This window comes from Salvelinus fontinalis, chromosome 2, assembly GCF_029448725.1.
Source record: "Salvelinus fontinalis isolate EN_2023a chromosome 2, ASM2944872v1, whole genome shotgun sequence".
Classification (NCBI taxonomy): domain Eukaryota; kingdom Metazoa; phylum Chordata; class Actinopteri; order Salmoniformes; family Salmonidae; genus Salvelinus; species Salvelinus fontinalis.
In genome coordinates, this window is record NC_074666.1 from 30699155 (window position 1) to 30719965 (window position 20811).

At 44.3% G+C, this 20811-nt stretch overlaps 1 protein-coding gene across 2 annotated transcripts; it reads right to left on the reverse strand.

Moving 5' to 3' along the window:
- Positions 1 to 849: 849 nt before the first annotated feature.
- On the reverse strand, positions 850 to 13889 carry LOC129816393 (rho GTPase-activating protein 35-like). 2 transcript variants are annotated; one of them, XM_055870829.1, is made up of 8 exons: positions 13432 to 13889; positions 13200 to 13252; positions 4412 to 8310; positions 3803 to 3944; positions 3228 to 3305; positions 2683 to 2814; positions 2070 to 2175; positions 850 to 1878 (listed from the first exon to the last, which is right to left on the reverse strand). In XM_055870829.1, exons 3-8 carry the CDS (start codon positions 8132 to 8134, stop codon positions 1473 to 1475), a joined length of 4587 nt encoding a protein of 1528 aa, XP_055726804.1. In that variant the 5' UTR covers positions 8135 to 8310; positions 13200 to 13252; positions 13432 to 13889; the 3' UTR covers positions 850 to 1472. The 2 variants fall into 2 exon arrangements, with proteins under 2 accessions (XP_055726804.1, XP_055726813.1); XM_055870838.1 differs by having other exon boundaries at positions 13200 to 13889.
- Between the last annotated feature and the right edge of the window lie 6922 nt (positions 13890 to 20811).

A 20811-nucleotide genomic window follows, 5' to 3' on the forward strand; every position in this document is an offset into this window, starting at 1 on the left:
TTGCAATAGGGCAGTGGTTTCCATGGCCACCAGATAACACAGTGGAACAAATACAGTACATAGAGGACTTGTCTGGTATAACTAATGTCTCTCTAACCTCTCCCTCATTATGCTACTGTCTGAGGTTTCTGTCAATAATTCCCATAATCAATCTTCAATGTTCAATCATCAAACCCTAATTGATGGAGTGGACCTGAGGTCATCTTAACCAAGAACATTCCTCTTCTGGATCCTAAAGGGCCTGATTAACTGACCCTGGCTCAAACTTACTTGCCTAAACAACACCAGGCAACTTCCATATTCGCAACCATTAGTAAAGTAACAGCAGTTCTAAACAGAGACGGGGAACTGTGTGCTATTCAAACCTGCATTCTCAGAACAAACTATTTCTGTCTTGACTAAGATGAAAGAGGAATGTGTAATCAGTATTATGGTTTGGTTTTCCATGGGGTTATAAAGTGAGCCTGAATCCTCTAAAATAACACTTTTATGCCAGGGTCATGTTAACGAGTCCCTCTCTACTACTGCCACACCCACCCGGCCATTAAAACAAAGTCAATTGATCAAGGATGTTTTCATGGAACTTCACACTAGAGTTTAAAAGTGCTTCAGATAAGTATGTGGATTCAAATACAAGGGTTTGGATGTAAACAACATTTGGATCTGCCAAGGCCCCTTCAGAGAACAATGGGTATGGCTGTTTGAGCTGGGAACTCAACACACTAAAACATTCTGGCCCAACACCCTTTTGGGATCATTTTTTTTTTACAAAAACATTCTGACCATTAAAGTGCATCCTTGGATGTCCCCCCACTCTCCCAAACTACCCCCCCCCCCCCCCATCCCCACTGTACCCCCCCAACCCCATAGCAGGGGTCCTTCAGGCATAGAGGGAGGCTCCCCAAACAGCGATGTGGCACGTTACTGCCAACAGCCTTCAGAGCACAGTCCATACATCCAGTGGCTACTTTCATTAACAAACAGATGTAAAATTATTATACACAAATAACAACATAGCTATGGGCACAAATCATATCTTCCAACTTGACATGGAGGCTTGGACTTTTTCATTATAGTGTATCATTAGGGTTAAAATGGTTGGTTGGCAGAGAGATTCTTACTGTAACAATGAAACCCACTCTGTTCTTTCTCCTGGCCCTCCTGTTGGTGAGTCCTAGAGTCAGATTATCAGGTGGTGGAGGGGAAGAGTCAGCATTGGGATCTGCACTGGCACACAGGTGGCAGGGGCAGGTCAGCTGGATGCTATTCACTAGTGGCAAGTTTGTTTGTCAAGCGCTCCTCGTCTCCTCTCTCTCTCTCTTTATCTGTGTTATTATCAATGACCAAACAAGGTAGTGTCAGTGTGTGTGTTGGTGTGTGTGTTTTTGTGTGTGTGTAAGTGACGGAGGTCCAGCATCATCAGATCAGGGGTACAGCGTGTGCTCCCTTCTCGGTGTCTTTCACAGTGTCTTTTAGAGTGTCTCTTGCTCGGTGGGGGCGCAGTGGGGGTGTTGGTGGAGAGGGGGCAGGAGGGACTGCAGGGGTGACTGGGGGGTGGTGGGCGGCGACTGCTGCAGGAGGCTGAATTGTGTGGTGGTGGGGGGAGGGGAGGAGCGGTAGCAGGAATAGGCAGAGCCCCCGGTGAGGGTGGTGGTGGGTGAGGCAGGGAAGCCAGCCAGGCCAGTGGGGGAGTCCAGGAGGGGCTGGTTGTAGAAGAAGAAAGCACACTGGTGGATGAAGGTCTCGATGATTGTCTGGTAGGTCCGCGTGGCCGTCAGGGCGTCCATGGTGGTGAAGTCTGGCCGCATCAGAGTGGGCCAGAAACAGATGGACAGATTCTCACTGGTCATCAGGTTCTGTCTGCTCAGCTGGCTCACCCTGGCAGAGACAACACAATACACCTCCATCAACAACAGCATGACAACAGCTACTAGTGTAATAACATTATTACACAGGTATAAGAGCTACTTGGTGATATATGTTACAAAACATGCAAATGGTTTCAGTCACAATGCAGTCAGGGCCAAGGTCATAGAATGAAACAGTTAGCCAGTCTGATCTCCACTCACTTGTGTAAGTGGCTCATGACAAATCTGAAAACGTCATAGTTCTCCCTGGGGAACTTCCTCAGCACATCCTTCATGGTGTACAGCCTTTGTTCCCTGTCGTTGATTTCTGTGCACACACACAGGGAGGGGGTCAGTGCTATGACTCACGTTTTCAACTCCATATGCAGCACTACATACAGTATACATCTACACACAGTTATAATATATTATATTTTCTGAGAAGAAAACACGACATATCCTTATCCCACCCTCTACGAGAAATCCTCCCCAACACTTACAGTACCCTGTAAGAACTTGACTGTCAAAAATCACAAGAATCACTCCCTGAACAACCACTCAGCACCACAATTGTACCCCACCCTGACTCCCCCACCCTGCTCAATGTCTTACTGAACCCTTCAGAACCCTTGTACCCCTCCCTGACCCCAACCAGCTCCATGTCCTACTGAGCCCTCCAGAACCCCAGTACCCCTCCCTGTCCCAGCCAGCTCCATGTCTTACTGAACCCTCCAAAACCTTTGTACCCCTCCCTAACCCCAGCCTGCTCAATGTCTTACTGAGCTCTCCAGAACCCTAGTACCCCTTCCTAACCCCAGCCAGCTCCAAGTCTTACTGAAGGCCTCGAGCAGCTCCACCTGCAGGATGCAGGGCACCAACGGCTCCGGCAGCTCAGAGAAGAAGGCCTTCAGAGCCCCAGCCACCGTGTTGATGGCAAAGTCCTTCTCCACTAGGTCCAGGCCATGGTCTACAGGAGAAAAGAGGTAGAGGGATAGAGAGGTAAAACAAGATGCGGGAGAGGGAGATGAAGAGGGAAGAAGAGCAGGATAGGAAGGTGAGATGTAGAAGAAGAGAAAGAGGAGAGTGGTAGAGGGAGGTGAGGGGGAGGAGAGAAAAACAGGTAGGGGAGGGAGGAGAAAGGGGAAGAGAGAAGAATAGGAATAGTGTGTAAGAGGTAGTCGGCTTTGTCACTGTTCTAAATATATTTTGTTGTAGGCCATAATTTCCTCTACAGCTCATGTGTCAATATATTGATTAGCCAAATAACTAACCAGGGTTAGTCCAGGGGTTAGGGACAGAGTGTGGTAAGTATTACAGTCAATCCATCCATGGGTCTGATACAATGTTTTAGACCAGACAGGACTAGGTACAGTAACTCACCCTGGTCAAACTGCCTCTGCATGCTCTCCATCTCACACTTGTTCCCACTCACCCTGTAGAGCCCCTCTGTGTTGAGACCTGCAGAGAGACAGAGATTGAAACCAGGAAGAATGCTTCATTCCATCGACTTCATCTGCATTACGTCATTATCCATTTCCTGTAAAGTCAATGAGGGCACTGCTGAAGTACAGAACTTGATCACTGGCTACATTTTCTCTAGTGTAGTTAGTTATTCTTGGCTTATTAAACGTAAATAGAGTTGGGAAGAAAAATAATCATTACATTCACATTACATTTTTTTTCATTTAGCAGATGCCCTCATCCAGAATGGCTCACATTAAAGCACATTGAAAATGAACAATCTCATAAAGTGATTATTGAAAGTAAAACTTTCACAGTGCAACACTAAAAAGACATAACACATTTTCATAATTCAGCACCACAGATTTACCTCAGAATTATCAACAATAAGATTCTGCCTATGTTTTGGACAGCATCCACGTCAAATAGCATAATGAACAAGACAAATACACACAAACACAGGGGAGAAGAGGTGACAGAAAATTGTGACCTACCTGTGGTCTCAATGAAGTGGACACACTTGTCAATAAAAAGTGGGATAGGTCTGTCTGGGAACACCACATTGACCAGGGGTACCCCGAAGTAGTTGCTCTCCAGGGGCTTGGGAATAGAGGGCCGAGGCTTTGGTCTGGTTTTCTGCACAGAAACAGGAATGTTGGCATTGTTAATGACCAAGTCCATATTAGAATGGTTGTTCATTATGTCAACACTATGTTCAATTCAGCTGTAAGCTGGCAAACTAAATGAGCCTTTATCTATTCAGCATCAACAGCTGCCGCATCAAGTGTCTTAGACACTCTGAAATACAGGCTTAAATTCTATCCACTCACTTTTGAACTTACTTTCTATGAATAGCATGTTAGCATGGAGGAATAGTTTTGATTAAAACAATCAAGCAATTATGCATCAAAAAAGTTATTTCGAAAGTAGAGTTCACGTGAGAAATCATAATAACCATGTTGTCAATACCTAACCACTTTTATCCTATCAAAGCTAGCCATCCATTTACCTAAACTTGAAAGACAATAGTCATTCAAACTTGAAAATTATAGTGTTAACCCATTAGCAGTTAAGAGGAGAATACTAAGTGAAGAAATACGTACCTTGGCAGTTCGCCGTAGGCTCTTCAGAATGTTCCTCTTCTTGGTGTCTTCTCCCTCCTCATTGATGATGTCTCCTTTCAGGGTTCCGAACTCATCCTCCTTGGTCTTTGGCAGGGCCCCCATCTCGTCGTCGCTGCCAATGAAGCTAGTGCGAAAGCTGCTGAACTTACCCAGGCGTTTCGAGCGGTCACGGTACAGCCGGGGCTTCACCCCCGCCGCCGAGAACTTCCTGCAGCGCTCCAGGGAACTGCTGTCTGCCTCACTGTCCGAGCCGTTCCCATTTGAGTGCATCCTGTTGGCGTTGCGGATGGTGATTATTTTGCCCTGCGTGCTGTCATGGGGCACAGAGTAGATGATCTCCTCGTTGCTGGGCCGGGGCTTGGACACAGCATCCATGGGCTCTGCATAGTCTGAGGGGTCGTAACCTCCGTCCCCACCTGGTACCCATGTCACAGCAGAGGGCAGGGAGCGACGGTGGCCCATGGTGTCTGTGTTGTAGGGGTTTCGGCCCACCTTCCGGAAGTCAAAGGTCACAGTGGGCTTGGGCCTCACCTGGGGAGGGACCTTGCTGTTGAGTTTGTTCTCAAAGGAGCTGATGTCAGAGATGACAGAGACATCGCTGGAGTCCAGGTCAAGCAGGTTGAAGCCCCCACCATGGGAGGTGAGTGTGCCATCGAAGTAGGGTGGGGAGGGCTCCACGTCATCCACATCAGAGTCTAGGAACATGTTGCCAGGGCTGGGTGAGCTACAGCGAGGGGAGTAGGCAGTGTCGTTAGTGCAGGCCTCTGCCACGTTATCATACATGTGTGTTGCCTCCACAATGTTGCGTTTCTCCACCACCTCCATCAGGAAGTGCTGGAACATCTCTATCCTGTGCAGGCCGCCCACCACCCCTCCAGACCCACACACCACACTGTTGAACCTGCCCTCTATCTCTTGGGCCAGCTCCTCTCCCTGGACTAGCTGCTCTCTGGCAGACTCACTTTCTGTGAGCTCCACCTGGCTCTCCCCTACTGCCAGCAGCTGAACAGGGATGATGTCCTGGATCTCACACAGGAAGGCACATAGAGTCTCCAGGGAGGCCTTGCGGCGGGCTGAGTACACAGCGATGTAGCCATGCACTAATCTGCTCTTCCTCAGGGAGAAGGAGGCGTGGTAGGAAAGAAGGGAGAGCTCAATAACCTGTTTGTGAGGCCCCACTGTCTGCTCCAGTATCACTGAGGTCCCACTATTGGATGTTGGCCTGCAGTGCTGAGGCAGTAGGAAGGGAGAGAGGAGCTGTTCCACGTCGTAGTTGTCTCCACACATCAAGCACATGACGATGCGGACGTCTGCCTCTGGGCTGGGCTGGTGAGGAGAGTCTCTTGGGCCTGGAGGTTTAGGGGGCAGAGGTGGGGAGCTGCTACTAAAAGATGAGCTCCTCCTAGAGTCCAGGAGACCCCTCAATACTTGATTAATCTGACTGTCATTCACATTGTGCCCATAGCCCACACCAGGAGAGGCTGGGTCTAGGAAGCTACACTGCAGTCTCCTTGCTACCTGCTGTCCCTGTGTTATTAGGCCTAAGGCAGTTTCTCCCCCAATATCTGCATATGTCCCTACTCCCCTTTTAGTAACCAAGAGCAGAGACGTTAAAAGCTGAGCTATATGGCTGTCCCTTCTACCTATTGTTGACTCCCGCAACCTTTCAATGCTTTCTACGACGTAGGTTAGGGACTCTTTTGAGTTGTACAGACACAGGCATCCATGGGGTGTGAAAGTGGGAGTGTGAAAGGAATTTACAGGAAGTCGTATGTTTCCCTCAATAGGTCGCAGGGTCAACTCATACATTTTCCCATCCAGTACATACCGGTCGTCATTGGTACAGAGAGTCCTGATCTCATTGGCAAACTCCCTGGCCAATCCGTCTTTGCCCAATATCACAAGGTTGATTCGGTCAGCTTTAATATCCCCAAAATGGGACTTCACATTGAAGAATGGGTAGCATGTTGGGAAACGTGAGGCCAGGAGCTGCTCTATCTTGAAGTCTCCACACTGTGGGCTGCTGGGACAGGTCTCCTTGGTTGGGTGGTAGACAAAGTGGATATGCTTCAACACCAGAGCATCTCTCTCAGCTGGAAGCTTCTGCAGGGTCTTGAACCTCTGCTCCTCCCCTAAAACCTCCTGGATGGCCCCCATCTTCTCCTTGCTGGGCTTGGCATCCACCTCCAGCTCATAGAAGAGCTCAGAGTACTCCAGCAGCAGCTCCTGGAAGTCCTCTTTAGCGTGGTCTATTATCTCTTTCTGGTGGCGGTTGTAGAGGTCCAGGTACTCTGATTCCTCCAACCATTGGTAGAAGTCTTCGTTCATGATGAAGCTGCGGGCCTCTTCCCAGGGCTTGCCTGGCGTGACAAAGGGAGAACAGGCCAGCTTGTGCTTGAACTCCTGCCTCATCTCGGCCCGCTTGCACTCATTCCTCAGGTGCTCCAGGTGGGCGTTGAAAATGTACTCGGCTGGGGCCGTCTCCAGCAGGTCTGAGGGGATGCGCTCATCCTCCATGTTATCTATGTGAGACGTGTCCTCCCATGGAGAGTCCTCCAGAACTACAAACCAGTGGGCAAAGTGCTGCTTAGACTCCAGGACCTTCTGAACCCCAGACCAGCTCAGCTGGTCGATCTCATCCAGGTCAGGCACCAGGGAGCTAAGTGCTAGAGGAAGAGTGCTCAGATAGATTTTCCGACGTCTCTCAATGTGCTCCTGTTTCAGACGGTACACATGCTGCTGGAAGAGCTTCTTGCATTTCGCTGTACCCTCTAGAAAGACGTATTCTTTGAACTCTGAAGAGCTGTGCATGCGTCGGCTGGTGTTAAGCCAGGTCTCGTTGTGGTTCTTCACTACGCGGTTGACTAGCCATTCGTATCGGTCTTTAGCCAGGGCTATCTGCTGACTCTGGAGCTTGAGGGCCTCAAAGTAAGGAATGATCTTGGGCTTGCCCCTGCTCTTATCAATGAGTTGCACCAAAGCAATGAAAGCTAGGTCAACATTGATGTTAGAGCGTGCAGATGTCTCCACTACTGGAAGACTCTTTTTAGCGATGGCAAAGGTGTGAGAATCTTTGATGTAGCGTTCAACCCCCTCATCACACTTGGTTAAGACCAGCACAATGGGCTTCTTTGTTTTGCTCAGCTGACCATAAAGGTTTGTGACAAACTTCAACTGGTCGTCAAAGTTGCGGTTCATCCCCCTACTGACGTCCACACAGAGCATGAACCCGTCAGCCTGTATCTTGCCCTCAGGCATCTGCTTCTGCTCAAAGTCCTGCTCCAGCCCCAGCTGGTCCGTGCAGAAGTACATAAGCTTCTCTGCAGAGGCCAGCTTGGTGGAGGCCGCCCTCTTGATATAGGGCTGCATGGCAGTGCTGCGGTGTGGCTGGAACGTCTGGTCATCAATGAACTCGGTCTGCTCCACCACATGCATCTTGCACTCCGGCCCCTCCTCCACCACCCGCCCCACCTCCCCCCAGAACAGGAAGTGGTCATTGTTAACCACTCTGCCCCCGAAGTCGCTGGTGCTCAGCACTGACGTGTGGTCCAGATAGAAGTCATCAGCACTGGGGCGCACAAAGCGGTTACACAGGCAGGACTTACCCACTCCACACTGGCCCTTCTCTTTCTCAGTCCCTGACAAACCCACAACAATAAGGTTGTATGTGGGTGACTTAGCATCCTGCTTTTTCGCCATCATTATCGTCTGCTGACACTCATCCTGCCATATTCAGGGACTCGATAGAAGAGTACACCTGGATGTGAGTGGCAGATTAGTTGGTGTTTCCTCTAGTGTGCTTCATGTTTAATCACAGCAGTGTAGGGGTGTAGCAAAGGCAGAGGCTTCTCTCAGTCATTTCTAATGTAGCTATGAGCCTGTCAGGAAGAAAAAGAGCACAAAAATCAAATAATTAGCTAAACAAAATCTGAATTTATGTTTAAAAAAGGAACAAATATTAGTTTGAGCCAAGTTAACCTTATTTCTGCTCTCATCAAAAAAAGAACAGTCAAACACCTTCACAAGAACGACAGTGGTTAAAAGAAGACAAGACTAAGAATAATTTCCCTTCAACTTAATGAGAGAACACCGAGTAGGGGCAAGAATTTCTCATTTCTAATCCGCTCTCAATCTGGGCTGGCCTTTTAATAGAACAGGGTCGTTCCACCTCAAAAAGCACAAGAAAGAGTTGACACACACCATCTCAGATTGTTCTGAAATCGTTTCTGTTGTTAGAAACAGAACATTAGCAGTCCTGCAACATTATTCTGTTTTAATATAAATTGACCTAATTGATTTTTATCCAAATTTGCCATTTAAAATGTATAGGATTCATATAATAGTCAATATAGTACCTAACATCCAACTTGGACCTAACTTTTTTTCTAACAATGAGTTACATATGAGGAATCCAAAGGAATGGTCAAAAGCCAGTCACGGAACCCCCCATTCCAATCCCACCCCAACAACGAGTATATCAAAAATCTAATCAAATGTTATTAGTCACACGCGCCTAATACAACAGGTGTAGACCTCACGGTGAAATGCTTACTTACGAGCCCCTAACCAACAATGCCGTTTAAAAAAATATGAATAAGAATAAGAAATAAAAGTACCAAGTAATTAAATGAGCAGCAGTAAAATAACAATAGCGAGACTATATACAGGCGGGGGTACCGGTACAGAGTTAATGTGCGGGGGCACCGGTTAGTTGAGGCAATATGTACATGTAGAGTTATTAAAGTGACTATGCATAGATGATAACAACTGAGAGTAGCAGCGGTGTGAGGAGGGGGGGGGGCAATGCAAATAGTCTGGGTGGCCATTTGATTAGATGTTCAGGAGTCTTATGGCTTGGTGGGGTAGAAGCTGTTTAGAAGCCTCTTGGACCTAGACTTGGCACTCCGGTACCGGTCTGTGTCTGACAAGTACTATGAAGCTGCGGCTCTGAGTATTGTTTCTCCATTATATGTAATATATTCCTTGTGAATTTGGTGATTGTTTCAAATGGTAACTTTTTAAGATTTGTGGCACAAAACCAATGCAAATCAATAGTACCTATATTAGCATTTTCACACTTCATATTCAAATCATCTGAAAGTATCTAAAAAATATATTGTATAATTCAATGATGTTACTTTTAGATGATTTGGTTATGAAGCACAAAAATACTATTATAAATACCATTGACTTGCATTTGAAACAGTGGCCTGGTAAACAAAACCAAAGCATGGATTGCCGTCATACATGTTACCAAAAGTATGTGGACACCTGCTCGTCAAACATCTCATTCCAAAATCATGACCATTAATATGGAGCTGGTCCCCCCCTTTGCTGCAATAACAGCCTCCACTCTTCTGGGAAGTCTTTCCACTAGATGTTGGAACATTGCTGTGGGGACTTGCTTCCATTCAGCCACAAGAGCATTAGTGAGGTCGGGCACTGATGTTGAGCGATTAGGCCATGCTCGACAAACCGTTTCTGTATGGACCTCGCTTTGTGCACGGGGGCATTGTCATGCTGAAACAGGAAAGGGCCTTCCCCAAACTGTTGCCACAAAGTTGGAAGCACAGAATCGTCTAGAGAGTCCTTGTATGCTGTAGCGTTAAGAATTATCTTCACTGGAACTAAGGGGTTTAGACCGGACCATGAAAAACAGCCCCAGACCATTATTCCTCCTCCACCAAACTTTACAGTTGGCACTATGCATTCGGTTCTCCTGGCATCCGCCAAACCCATATTCGTCTGTCTGTCGGCGTGATTCATCACTCCAGATAACGTTTCCACTGCTCCAGAGTCCAATGGCGGTGAGCTTTACACCACTCCAGCCGACGCTTGGCATTGCATATTTGATCTTAGGCTTGTGCGCGGCTGCTCGGCCATGGAAACCCATTTCATGAAGCTCCCGACAAACTGTTATTGTGCTGACGTTGCTTCCAGAGGCAGTTTGGAACTTGGTAGTGAGTGTTGCAACTGAAGACAGACAATTTTTACACGCTACATGCTTCAACACTCGGGGTCCCGTTCTGTGAGCTTATGTGGCCTACCACTTCACGACTGAGCAAGTGGTTGCTCCTAGATGTTTCCATTTCACAACAGCACTTACAGTTGACCAGGGCAGCTCTAGCAGCGCAGAAAGTTGATGGACTGACTTGTTAGAAAGGTGGCATCATATGACAGTGGCATGTTGAAAGTCACTGAGCTCTTCAGTAAGGCCATTTGTACTGCGAATGTTTATCTATGAAGATTGCAAGGATGTGTGCTCGATTTTATACACCTGTCAGCAACAGGTGTGGCTGAAATTGCCAAATCCAAATTCACTGAGAATACATTACAAAGGATGAAGAAACAATTCTCCGAGCCGCAGCTCCATACTAGTTGTCAGAAATAGAAAACTGATACTGTATCCCAGTGGAGGCTGCTGAGGGGAGGACGGCTCATAATAATGGCTGGAATGGAGTAAATGGAATGGTATCAGAAACATGTTTTTGTGTTTGATACCATTCACTCCATTCCAGCCATTATTATGAGCCGTCCTCATAACTGCTGTATACTCTTTGTTAGGTTGGGATTAGCGTGGGGTGTGGGGGTCCATGGATGGCTTTTGACCATTTACATGAGGATGTCTTAGTCATTGTTAGAAAACTATTTGGTCCAAATAATATTAAATTAAATAGAATCCTATAAATAAAAAATGGCCAATTGGTGTACAATCAATTCGTTTAATTTCTCAGAGATCAAATTATATCTCAACAAAATAACGTGGCAGGGATGCTAATCTTATACGTTTCTAACTACAGAAACGATTTCTGAAAAATCTGAGATGGTGGGTTTCATGGCTTGCTGAAATGACATGGAACAAGCCAACACCAAATGCAATATACAAAGAAAAACTCAATATCCCTGCAAATCAAGCGAGACAGTAAATATGTTGAGGGTGTATGTGGTGAAAAGATTACATTTTTCTTTTTTTTTTGCCTTGTATGAGAGATGTCACATGAAAGGAGCCTAAATGGGACTGGAGACATGGGTACTCTCCGCCATGGATCCACATACTTCAACTCAATGACAAACTTATCACATACAGGCTACTGACAATCCCATAAAAGGATCACACCAACTGCAATACAACATCAAGTACATACAACATCAAGTACAATACATCATCAAGTACAATACAACATCAAGTACAATACAACATGTGAGGAGTTGGTCACGTAAAGTGGATGAATCAATGTTAGCCCTAAACCCAACTTGGGATTTGGATCATTAACCTGCTAGTTAGCAGTTTGGTTCCCTAGCCATGAGGCTGTACTGTACTTCTGCTCAGAGCTATCTTTTTTTAGGCTCTTTTTCTGCCTACTTTATGACTTGGCAGGTTTTGGAGTGTGAGCAGGGATGGGAGTGAAGGGGAGGAAGAGGAGAAGCACTCACACTAATTGGAGTCCCATCCTACCTATCGCTAGCCAAAAGCATTGAGGGGATGGATGGTCTGTGTGTCTCATAACTATGTAAGATACGTCCTTATCTCGATGGTGGCCAAGGACCTCTTCAGACAAAGGGCTAAGCAGTGCTCTTGGTTTCCTTGCCAACCGGGACCTTTAGCTGGTCACTATTAAGGATCTATGCTCTTGACTATGGCCTTGATCCTGAATATCATGATCATGGATGAATGACAACACACATTTAGGTAAACATCAACCTCTTTAGACAGCAACAAAAATATAAACTCATCAGCCAGAGGTCTGTTTGCACTGTTCTTATTGTAATAGCTTCCTAATTGCTGTGTTTATACTGTTGCCAAACAAAGAAAAAACAACAGATGATAGATCTGCCCAGCATACAGACAATCACCAATTAGCATAATCCAGTCTACTGCATGTACACAGTAACCTATCATACTCACCAGTGTTAGAATCAGGTAAGGTTTGGTGTACTCTTGTCTGTCAAGTTGCCAAGCAGTATATTTGACACAGAGGAATGGGCTATACTGGAGAAACTCCATAACTACAACCAAATGATGACAAGAGGAGGCACGAAGTACAACCAGAAAACAAATCACACTGTATTATTGTGATAAAAATCACTCATGTAAATAGACTATTGATGTACTTACTGTATCAATATTGACATGAAATGTGGACTACAAACTGACAGGCTACTGCCATTTACTAAAACTGTTTTCATTATTATTGTTTACAAAAGGAGGCATCTCCATATATTCTAAACCTATATCAAATCTAGCATTTAAAACATGCCTAAATAGCCCATCAAAGGCAAAGTAGGCAGTCCATCATGAAGCTCAGCTGTGCAAGGCCTGACTGACAACCAGATTGAACAGGCAAGTTTTTTGGAAATGAAAACAAGTCACTACCCTACCCTCTGATTGTAAAGATACATAATTTTCTATATTCAGAAGCACAAACATAATTGCGCCATATTGTTCGACATTGTCAATATATAGTGGGTTGGTTACAACTCTTTATGCATATTTGAATGGATTAACAACGATTTTGGAATGAATGTTCATGGAAAGCACTGGCCACGCCAGGCCTCTTGTCCACAGAATGAAATAGCCGACTCGTAACTAAACCCATTCACCTCGTATTTATTTCTGATTCCACTTGCACTTTTTAATCATCATCCAAAGATACATTTGTAACAGACAATTGATACATTGTGAGTCAATTGATCGTGAGAATGTTTAGCTGGAACACTGGTTTCAGTCTGTGTTTCAGATTAAAATGGGGAGAAAGTGAATACATACCATCGCATTCTCCCTGAATCTGTCAGGCCAGCGCTTGCCGCAGCCCTCGCCGCCTGATATACATGGACAAGAAACAGAAATGTAGCTCGTTTGATTCCGAAACAGACACAAATAACTATACATATGTTGTTATTGTTAGCTTGACAGATTAATTGTAAGTCTATATCCCTATTTTGATGATTTCCAATTCCATTGATATTTTCGTTGTCTTTGTGATAATAAAACTACTAACGTAAAAACAATGATCTTCCTGTTTTTTTTCTCTCCTCGGGAGAATAAAAGCTTGTTTCACCGTCTTCTCCTTGGTTCACCACGTTGCTTTTGTCCATTTATTATGTCCATTGTTGTGCCAACATTATGCTGGATCGATCATGCACGGGACACTGGTCGAGGTTGCTGCAATTAGCGTACAAGGATTATTCTAAACTGGCTTCGTGCAATAAATTGGTAATGTCCTTATCAATTTAACAAGAGATTGCGTGTGTGTGAAAGTGTTTTTCCCCCAGCTTCCCAATAATGGCGGCGGCCCTCCTCCCTGAGCTAATTCTCCTCTCCTTTTCTCGGAAAATGGGGAGCTACGGAGACAGACGCGGCGAAGACTCGCCCAGCGGTGCACACACACAACTGCAGAACGTCGCTATTTACAAAGGCAGACGCTGCTGTCATGCCGACACGCGCAATCACCATCACTGCTCTAAAGGTGACATTAGCCAATGTATGTCAAGGGTGATAATGGCTGTGATATATCTCTGTGCATTCCTGCTTTTCACAAACTAACCAATATATTTTTAATAGAGTTCTATTTTGTCTGAATAAAATGACATCACCTGCTTTGGTAGGCCTTATGTCTTTGTCTTTGTCTTATTCTTTTATTATTGTGTCCTACTTTAAATTCACACAATGCGTCATAGTAATATTTGTTCAAATTATTATTATTAGGCATCCTTATTCTGAGACCAGTCCCAAAAGAGATTAAAATACTTTCAAGTAAAAGTGAAAGGATAGGCCAACTTTTTAACATTGCCTAAAAAAACATATTTCCTATCCAACATTGTACAATATACTGTATCTTGGAGTTTCCACTAGCTTCTAGAGACTATAGCCACAAAGTCAGATTCCACAGCCACAAAGTCAAAATTGGCAAAACATTTTTTTTTAATTTTCTTTTGGTATTAATTAAGGTTAGCAGCGTGGTTAAGATTATGGTTATGTTTAAAATCAATTTTTAACAATATACATTTTAGAAATGGGCGGGGTTTATGACTTTGTGGGTAAAGAACTGGTTTTAATGACGACCCTATCTTGTGGGCTTCTATAAATCTGATGCCGTAAAGGCTATTGCCGCCCCCTGGTGTAGCCTACTGTTGTGTACGTATATTTGTACAAATAAATACAGGTTTTACACGTCTATGGATGGGGCCAGTGCTACTGCAATATATATATGTAATAATTTAGCCCGAATACGCGTTGAATATATGCAATAGATACATTTGAAGTTCAGCCACAGCAGCACACGTCACACCAACATTATATATTGGATAATTGATGACGTACTTCCAAACCATTTGCGCACGGGGAGGCAAGCGTTGGAACGACAGGACAAGACACCATGGTGACAGTTCGTCTCCTGACACTTTTCTAATGCGGCTGTTTGAGGTGATTACGGAGCTCGTGTGGGATTTCATAAATAGCGGGAACATAAATTAAGTATACAGCTTTAAGGTAAGCTTTAATTGAAGCATGTTCTTATCTTTGGCTATAGCATTTCTTCAATTAGCTGAAATTGTTATGCTGATGAAGGAGGACCCAAAAGCGACGAAATAGAAACAGAGTCTTTATTCCAGTCTTAGACAAAAACGATACTCCTGATATATCTAAGGTAAAAACAAAACAGGAAAACTGAAATCCTCTCGTCAGTAGAGATGAACGACTGGAGACGCGACCCCTAGACACCTGCTCACACGCTGCATCTGATGAAGGCAAAAACACGAAAGGGCCGAACAAGGACACAGAACAGCACACATCAAACAAGAATCCGACAAAGACAGAAGCAGAAAACAGAGGGAGAAATAGGGACTCAAATCAGAGGGCAAAATAGGGGACAGGTGTGAAAGAGTAAATGAGGTCGTTAGGAGAAAGAGAAACAGCTGGGAGCAGGAACGGAACGATAGAGAGAGAGAGCGGGGGAGGGAGAGAGGGAGGAGGAGAGAGAGGAATAGAAAGAGGGAAAGAACCTAATAAGACCAGCAGAGGGAAGCACAGGGACAAGACATGAAGATCAAAGACAAAACATGACAGAAATATTACATTTATGGATAAGGTGATCAAGGCTACTCAAAGGAGGAACTCATCATGGTATTTTGTAGCTGAGTGCAACCTTTGCAGCAAACGTTAGCTTCATAATAATAGTTAACTAAATGACCCTTTATATATATAAAAGACCAAGTCCATTGTATGGCATGAACAGCTCAAATAAGCAAAGAGAAACAACAGTCCATCATTACTTTAAGACATGAAGGTCAGTCAATACGGAAGAATTTGGAGTTTCTTCAAGTGTAGTCACAAAAACCATCAAGCGCTATGATGAAACTGGCTCTCAAGAGGACCGCCACAGGAATGGAAGACCCAGAGTTACCTCTGCTGCAGAGGATAAGTTCATTAGAGTTACCAGCCTCAGAAATTGCAGCCCAAATAAATGCTTCACAGAGTTCAAGTAACAGACACATCTCAACATTAACTGTTCAGAGGAGCCTGTGTGAATCAGGCCTTCGTGGTTGAATTGCTGCAAAGAAACCACTACTAAAGGACACCAATAATAAGAAGAGACTTGCTTGGGGCAAGAAACACGAGCAATGGACATTAGACCGGTGGAAATTTGTCCTTTGGTCTGATGAGTCCAAATTGGAGATTTGGAGACCGCCGTGTCTTTGTGAGACGAAGAGTAGGTGAACGGATGATCTCCGCATGTGTATTTCCCACCGTGAAGCATGGAGGAGGTGTTATGGTGTGGGGTTGCTTTGCTGCTGACACTGTCAGTGATTTATTTAGAATTCAAGGCACACTTAACCAGCATGGCTGCCACAGCATTCTGCAGTGATACGCCATCCCATCTGGTTTGGGCTTAGTGGGACTATCATTTGTTTTCAACAGGACAATGACCCAACACACCTCCAGGCGGTGTAAGGGCTATTTCACCAAGAAGAAGAGTGATGGAGTGCTGCATCAGATGACCTGACTTCCACAATCCCCCGACCTAAACCAAATTGAGATGGTTTGGGATGAGTCGGAGCGCAGAGTGAAGGAAAAGCAACTAACAAGTGCTCAGCATATGTGGGAACTCCTTTAAGACTGTTGGAAAAACATTCCAGGTGAAGCTGGTTGAGAGAATGCCAAGACTGCAAAGCTGTCATCAAGACAAAGGGTGGCTATTTGAAGAATCTCAAATAAGAAATATTTTTTGATTTGTGTAACACTTTTTTGGTTACTACATGAATCCATATGTGTTATTTCGTAGTTTTGATGTCTTCACTGTTATTCTACAACGTAGAAAATACATAGCGTAGGGGTTGGTAACGTTAGGCTCCCAAGTGGCGCAGCGGTCTAAGGCACTGCATCGCAGTACTAGCTGTGTTACTACAGACCCTAGTTTGATTCCAGGCTGTATCACAACTGCCTGTGATTGGGAGTCCCATAGGGTGGCGCACAATTGGCCCAGCGTCGTCCGGGTTAGGGAGCGTTTGGCCAGGGTAGGCCGTAATTGTAAATAAGAATTTGTTCTCAACTGACTTGCCTAGTTAAATAAAGGTTAAATGAACAATATATATATATTTTTATACCTGTCAGTCTACTAATTAACCTATACAAATAGGCCCTATTATATTTCAAAATCAAAATCAAATTTGCTATCCTATACTTGTAACTTGTAGGCCTCATGTGCTGCACCAGAATCACATGTTCTCTTCTGCTTTATCATAGTTTGAACGATGTGCGTAATTCCAGGCCATTTAATACAGTATAATACAGTACAGTAATACAGTTCACACTAAAAAAGATTAGCCTACTGGAGCTAGTTTAATTTATTTACCCAAGAGAGCATATAGCTAGCTACATATATGGGTTTTTATGTTTTTATGTTGTGCGTAATGTGCAGTAGCCTACAGTATATCATAAATGTATTGGATAATGGCACAATCATTTTGGCTTTTTTGGGCTTGGGATCATTAAATGTCATTAATGTAGGGTTCATAAAATGTATTTAATGTATGGCTCATCAGGCTCAGGTAGCATCAGGTTTCATATCCAGACATATTCATATGCTTTATAATGCTTTTGAATGACATTTCCAGTTTTGGTGGGAAATACCGGGTTACCCGGGAGAAATACACGGGAAAATATTCAACCCTAGTGTGGACTCTGCTAGCCTCCTCTGTTAGATCAGATTGACCTTGGAATGAGCCTCCCTTCTCACTGGAAGATGATATGTGTTCTCTTTCTGTGTTGCATGAGGGAACATCATTATCTGACATATTTCAGTCAGCTGCGGAATGTCACCAAAAATGCAACTGTAATGCCAAGGTCAAACTCCTTTACAAAATTCCTCAGTTCTTATTAGCTTATTAAATATGACCATGCACTCTGTTGTGTGAACTAAAGTTACTAAACTGCAATGCATAGGGTCACTCAGTTGCTTTTTGTCTCTAGGCCTACAGTTCATCTGTTGTTGTTGTGTGGTTTGTTGCTTGTGTTTGCATGAGCCATGTACTATTTTTGGGCATACCACACAGTGTCTCTATTGATGCCCAGGTACCTGATCTGAGCTCACTTCCTCCTCTCCTCTATGCCACTTTCTGTTTAAAGGCCAACCATGGTGGTTTCCCAGAACCACAACCCCACAATGCACTTTCAACATCAAGCATAAATTATTTCCTGCGTTTTCATAAATTTCAGCATTTCATGCACTCATTTGAGACAATTTTCACACTGCCACGTAGGGCTGCACGATATGGACAAATAATCTAGGCCTTATTTTTAACTAAATGTTGGAATTGCGATTTTACTTGCAATATAGATCAAAACACTTGGGTGAACTGTTGGTATCTTGGAAATATGTCTAATTCAATAGTTAGACTATAAATTATAGTGGGCACTTTGAATACAGGGTTGTTTGACATGACAACGAATTAAAATGCCAGGGAGGAGTTATTGCGACAGGGTAGGAACCAAAGGGTTAGTCAGTGTTTCCCAGGGGACCCTATAATCTTTGGTTATGTTAAATCTTTCTTCATGTAGCCAACATATTCATGCTTCGCCTATTATTCTATGTCAGAAGATACTGTTGCACAAACAACATGCTCATTTAGACCTACACCATCACTGGTATCATGCTGTATTAGCTAGCTACGCTTGCTCTGACTCAGTACATTTATTAACTAGCTAGCCAGTTAACTAGCGATTAGCAGCTAACACAATTTATCTAAAACTTGCTAAGAAAAGACTGTTTGCAGATGTAAGAAACACAAACTAATAGAGTAATTATAGAACGCTTGTGGATTTATATTAAGAAGCAAAGTGAAAACAGCATCATTGTCATCAACATTGTTGCATGTGCTGCATTGACCGTATAGACTGAATGGAAGTGTCTCATGGTCAAGCAACAACAAATGCGCTCTTTGAGTGACGGGTCGGGACTAGGTCTGTGTGGAAAGCGCCATGGATAGAGAGTGGAGAGGGATGACTCAAGTTGCGGTTTAAACTACAAAAATGTACGTTACACATGGCATATCACATTTAACAAACCAAGCATTAAAATACCTTTTATAGAAGGTAAAGTAAAAACCCAAACCGGTCCATGCACTGTATACCAGTATATAGTAAAATATGGTATACCACCCAGCCCTAAAGGACGTAGGCCTTTGTAGAGAGTGGGTGAGGTTTCAGAGGAACTGCTCCAGTGTTTTGTCAGGGAGAGGGGGCCTGAGACTGCTGAGGGTGAGTGAAGGTAAGGAGGGGGAGTAAAGGAGAGGGAGAAAAAGATGGTGGCTGTGGGAATCAAACACAGATGGACAGCAAGCAGGAGAAGGTGTGTGATACTATAGACTCATAGACTAGACCAGGGATTCCCAACCAGATTCCTTGGTCTATCCACAAGGGGTACTTGAGAACACTCATGAGACCACATGCTTACTGATAAAATGTACATGAGGGGGTACTCCGGGAAGAGCAAAATTCAGTTGGTGGTACAGCAAGCAAAAATGGTTGGGAACCAGTGGACTAGACAGAGCCACATACATAGGTTGCTGGTTACACAACATCACAATGACAGGGGCTCCAGAGTGGCGCCGCGGTCTAAGGCACTGCATCTCAGTGTTAGAGGTGTCACTACAGGCCCTTGTTCGATTCCAGGCTGTATCACAACCGGCCGTGATTGGGAGTCCCATAGGGCGGCGCACAATTGGTCCTGAGTTTTGGGTTTGGCCGGGGTAGGCCGTCATTGTAAAATAAGAATTTATTCTTCACTGACTTGCCTAGTTAAATAAATGTTTTAAAAAATACCAACTTTCTGTTAATACACCTATTACTTTTTTTCTGGACAAAGCACTTCTCCCACAGAACACTGTTTAAACCTCCGTGCTTTATAACACTAACAGACTGGGTGAAATGGAGTATAGGTGGCAGCATAAACGGGGATAGAAAAGGAGAGGAAAAAAAGAGAAGTCTGGCAAGAGTTGTCATGTAGATAACGGTGAGTTTATTGCTCTGTTCCAGGGATTATACCTGATACTCATTAGACTACCTCTTTTACACTGTCACCACATGCATTTTGTGTGTGTACCTGTGTGTATGTGTGTGTTTTTGTTACTGATGTGGTACTGAAGTCCATCTGGTCTTCCTATGAATATTTGATGTATAAACTGTGTGTGTGTGTACATGTGTGAGGGTGAATGCATACCTGTGTGTGCGTACATATCTGCATGTGTTACGCGTGGATGTATGTGCACATGTGCACATGCTTTTGTGTGTGTGGGAATGACATCCAGTGTGATAATCCCCCCTGGCCTCGCTCAGACTTCCCTGCCCCAAATATCATTATCATTCCTCCATGCCTCATCATGACAGTGATGGAAAATGCACCAGCTAAAACACAATGAGGGGAAAGAGCATAACAAACTATCGGCATATGCCTAAAGCCTATCAATGCTGTTGCATGTAGCTTTTGTCAGAATGTCTAGTCGTTGGAGATTTAGCCAAGGCTACAGTATCATGCACAATGTTGCTGTTTTCGAGTTGGTAATGCAATTAACTGTAATTTCATAAATTAGAGTCAATCTATGCTACTATGAGAAGGACTGAATATGGTAGGGAAGTTATTTAGGCTCTATTTGTAAAAAAGTGTTGGGATGCCTTTAAAAAAAGTATTTTATAGCATTTGTAAAAACACATCCAAAGATGTTGTTTATTGTTATTGAGTGAAAAGGGGGTGGAGAGCATAGCATGCACTGTGGGTCTTTTAGGATAGGTCTGGGTGGAGAGATATTGGATCTCACTGTTCTGCACACTGCTCTTATGTGACTCTGTTCAGAGTGGGAGAGAGAGAGGCTCCGTCTGGAAAACA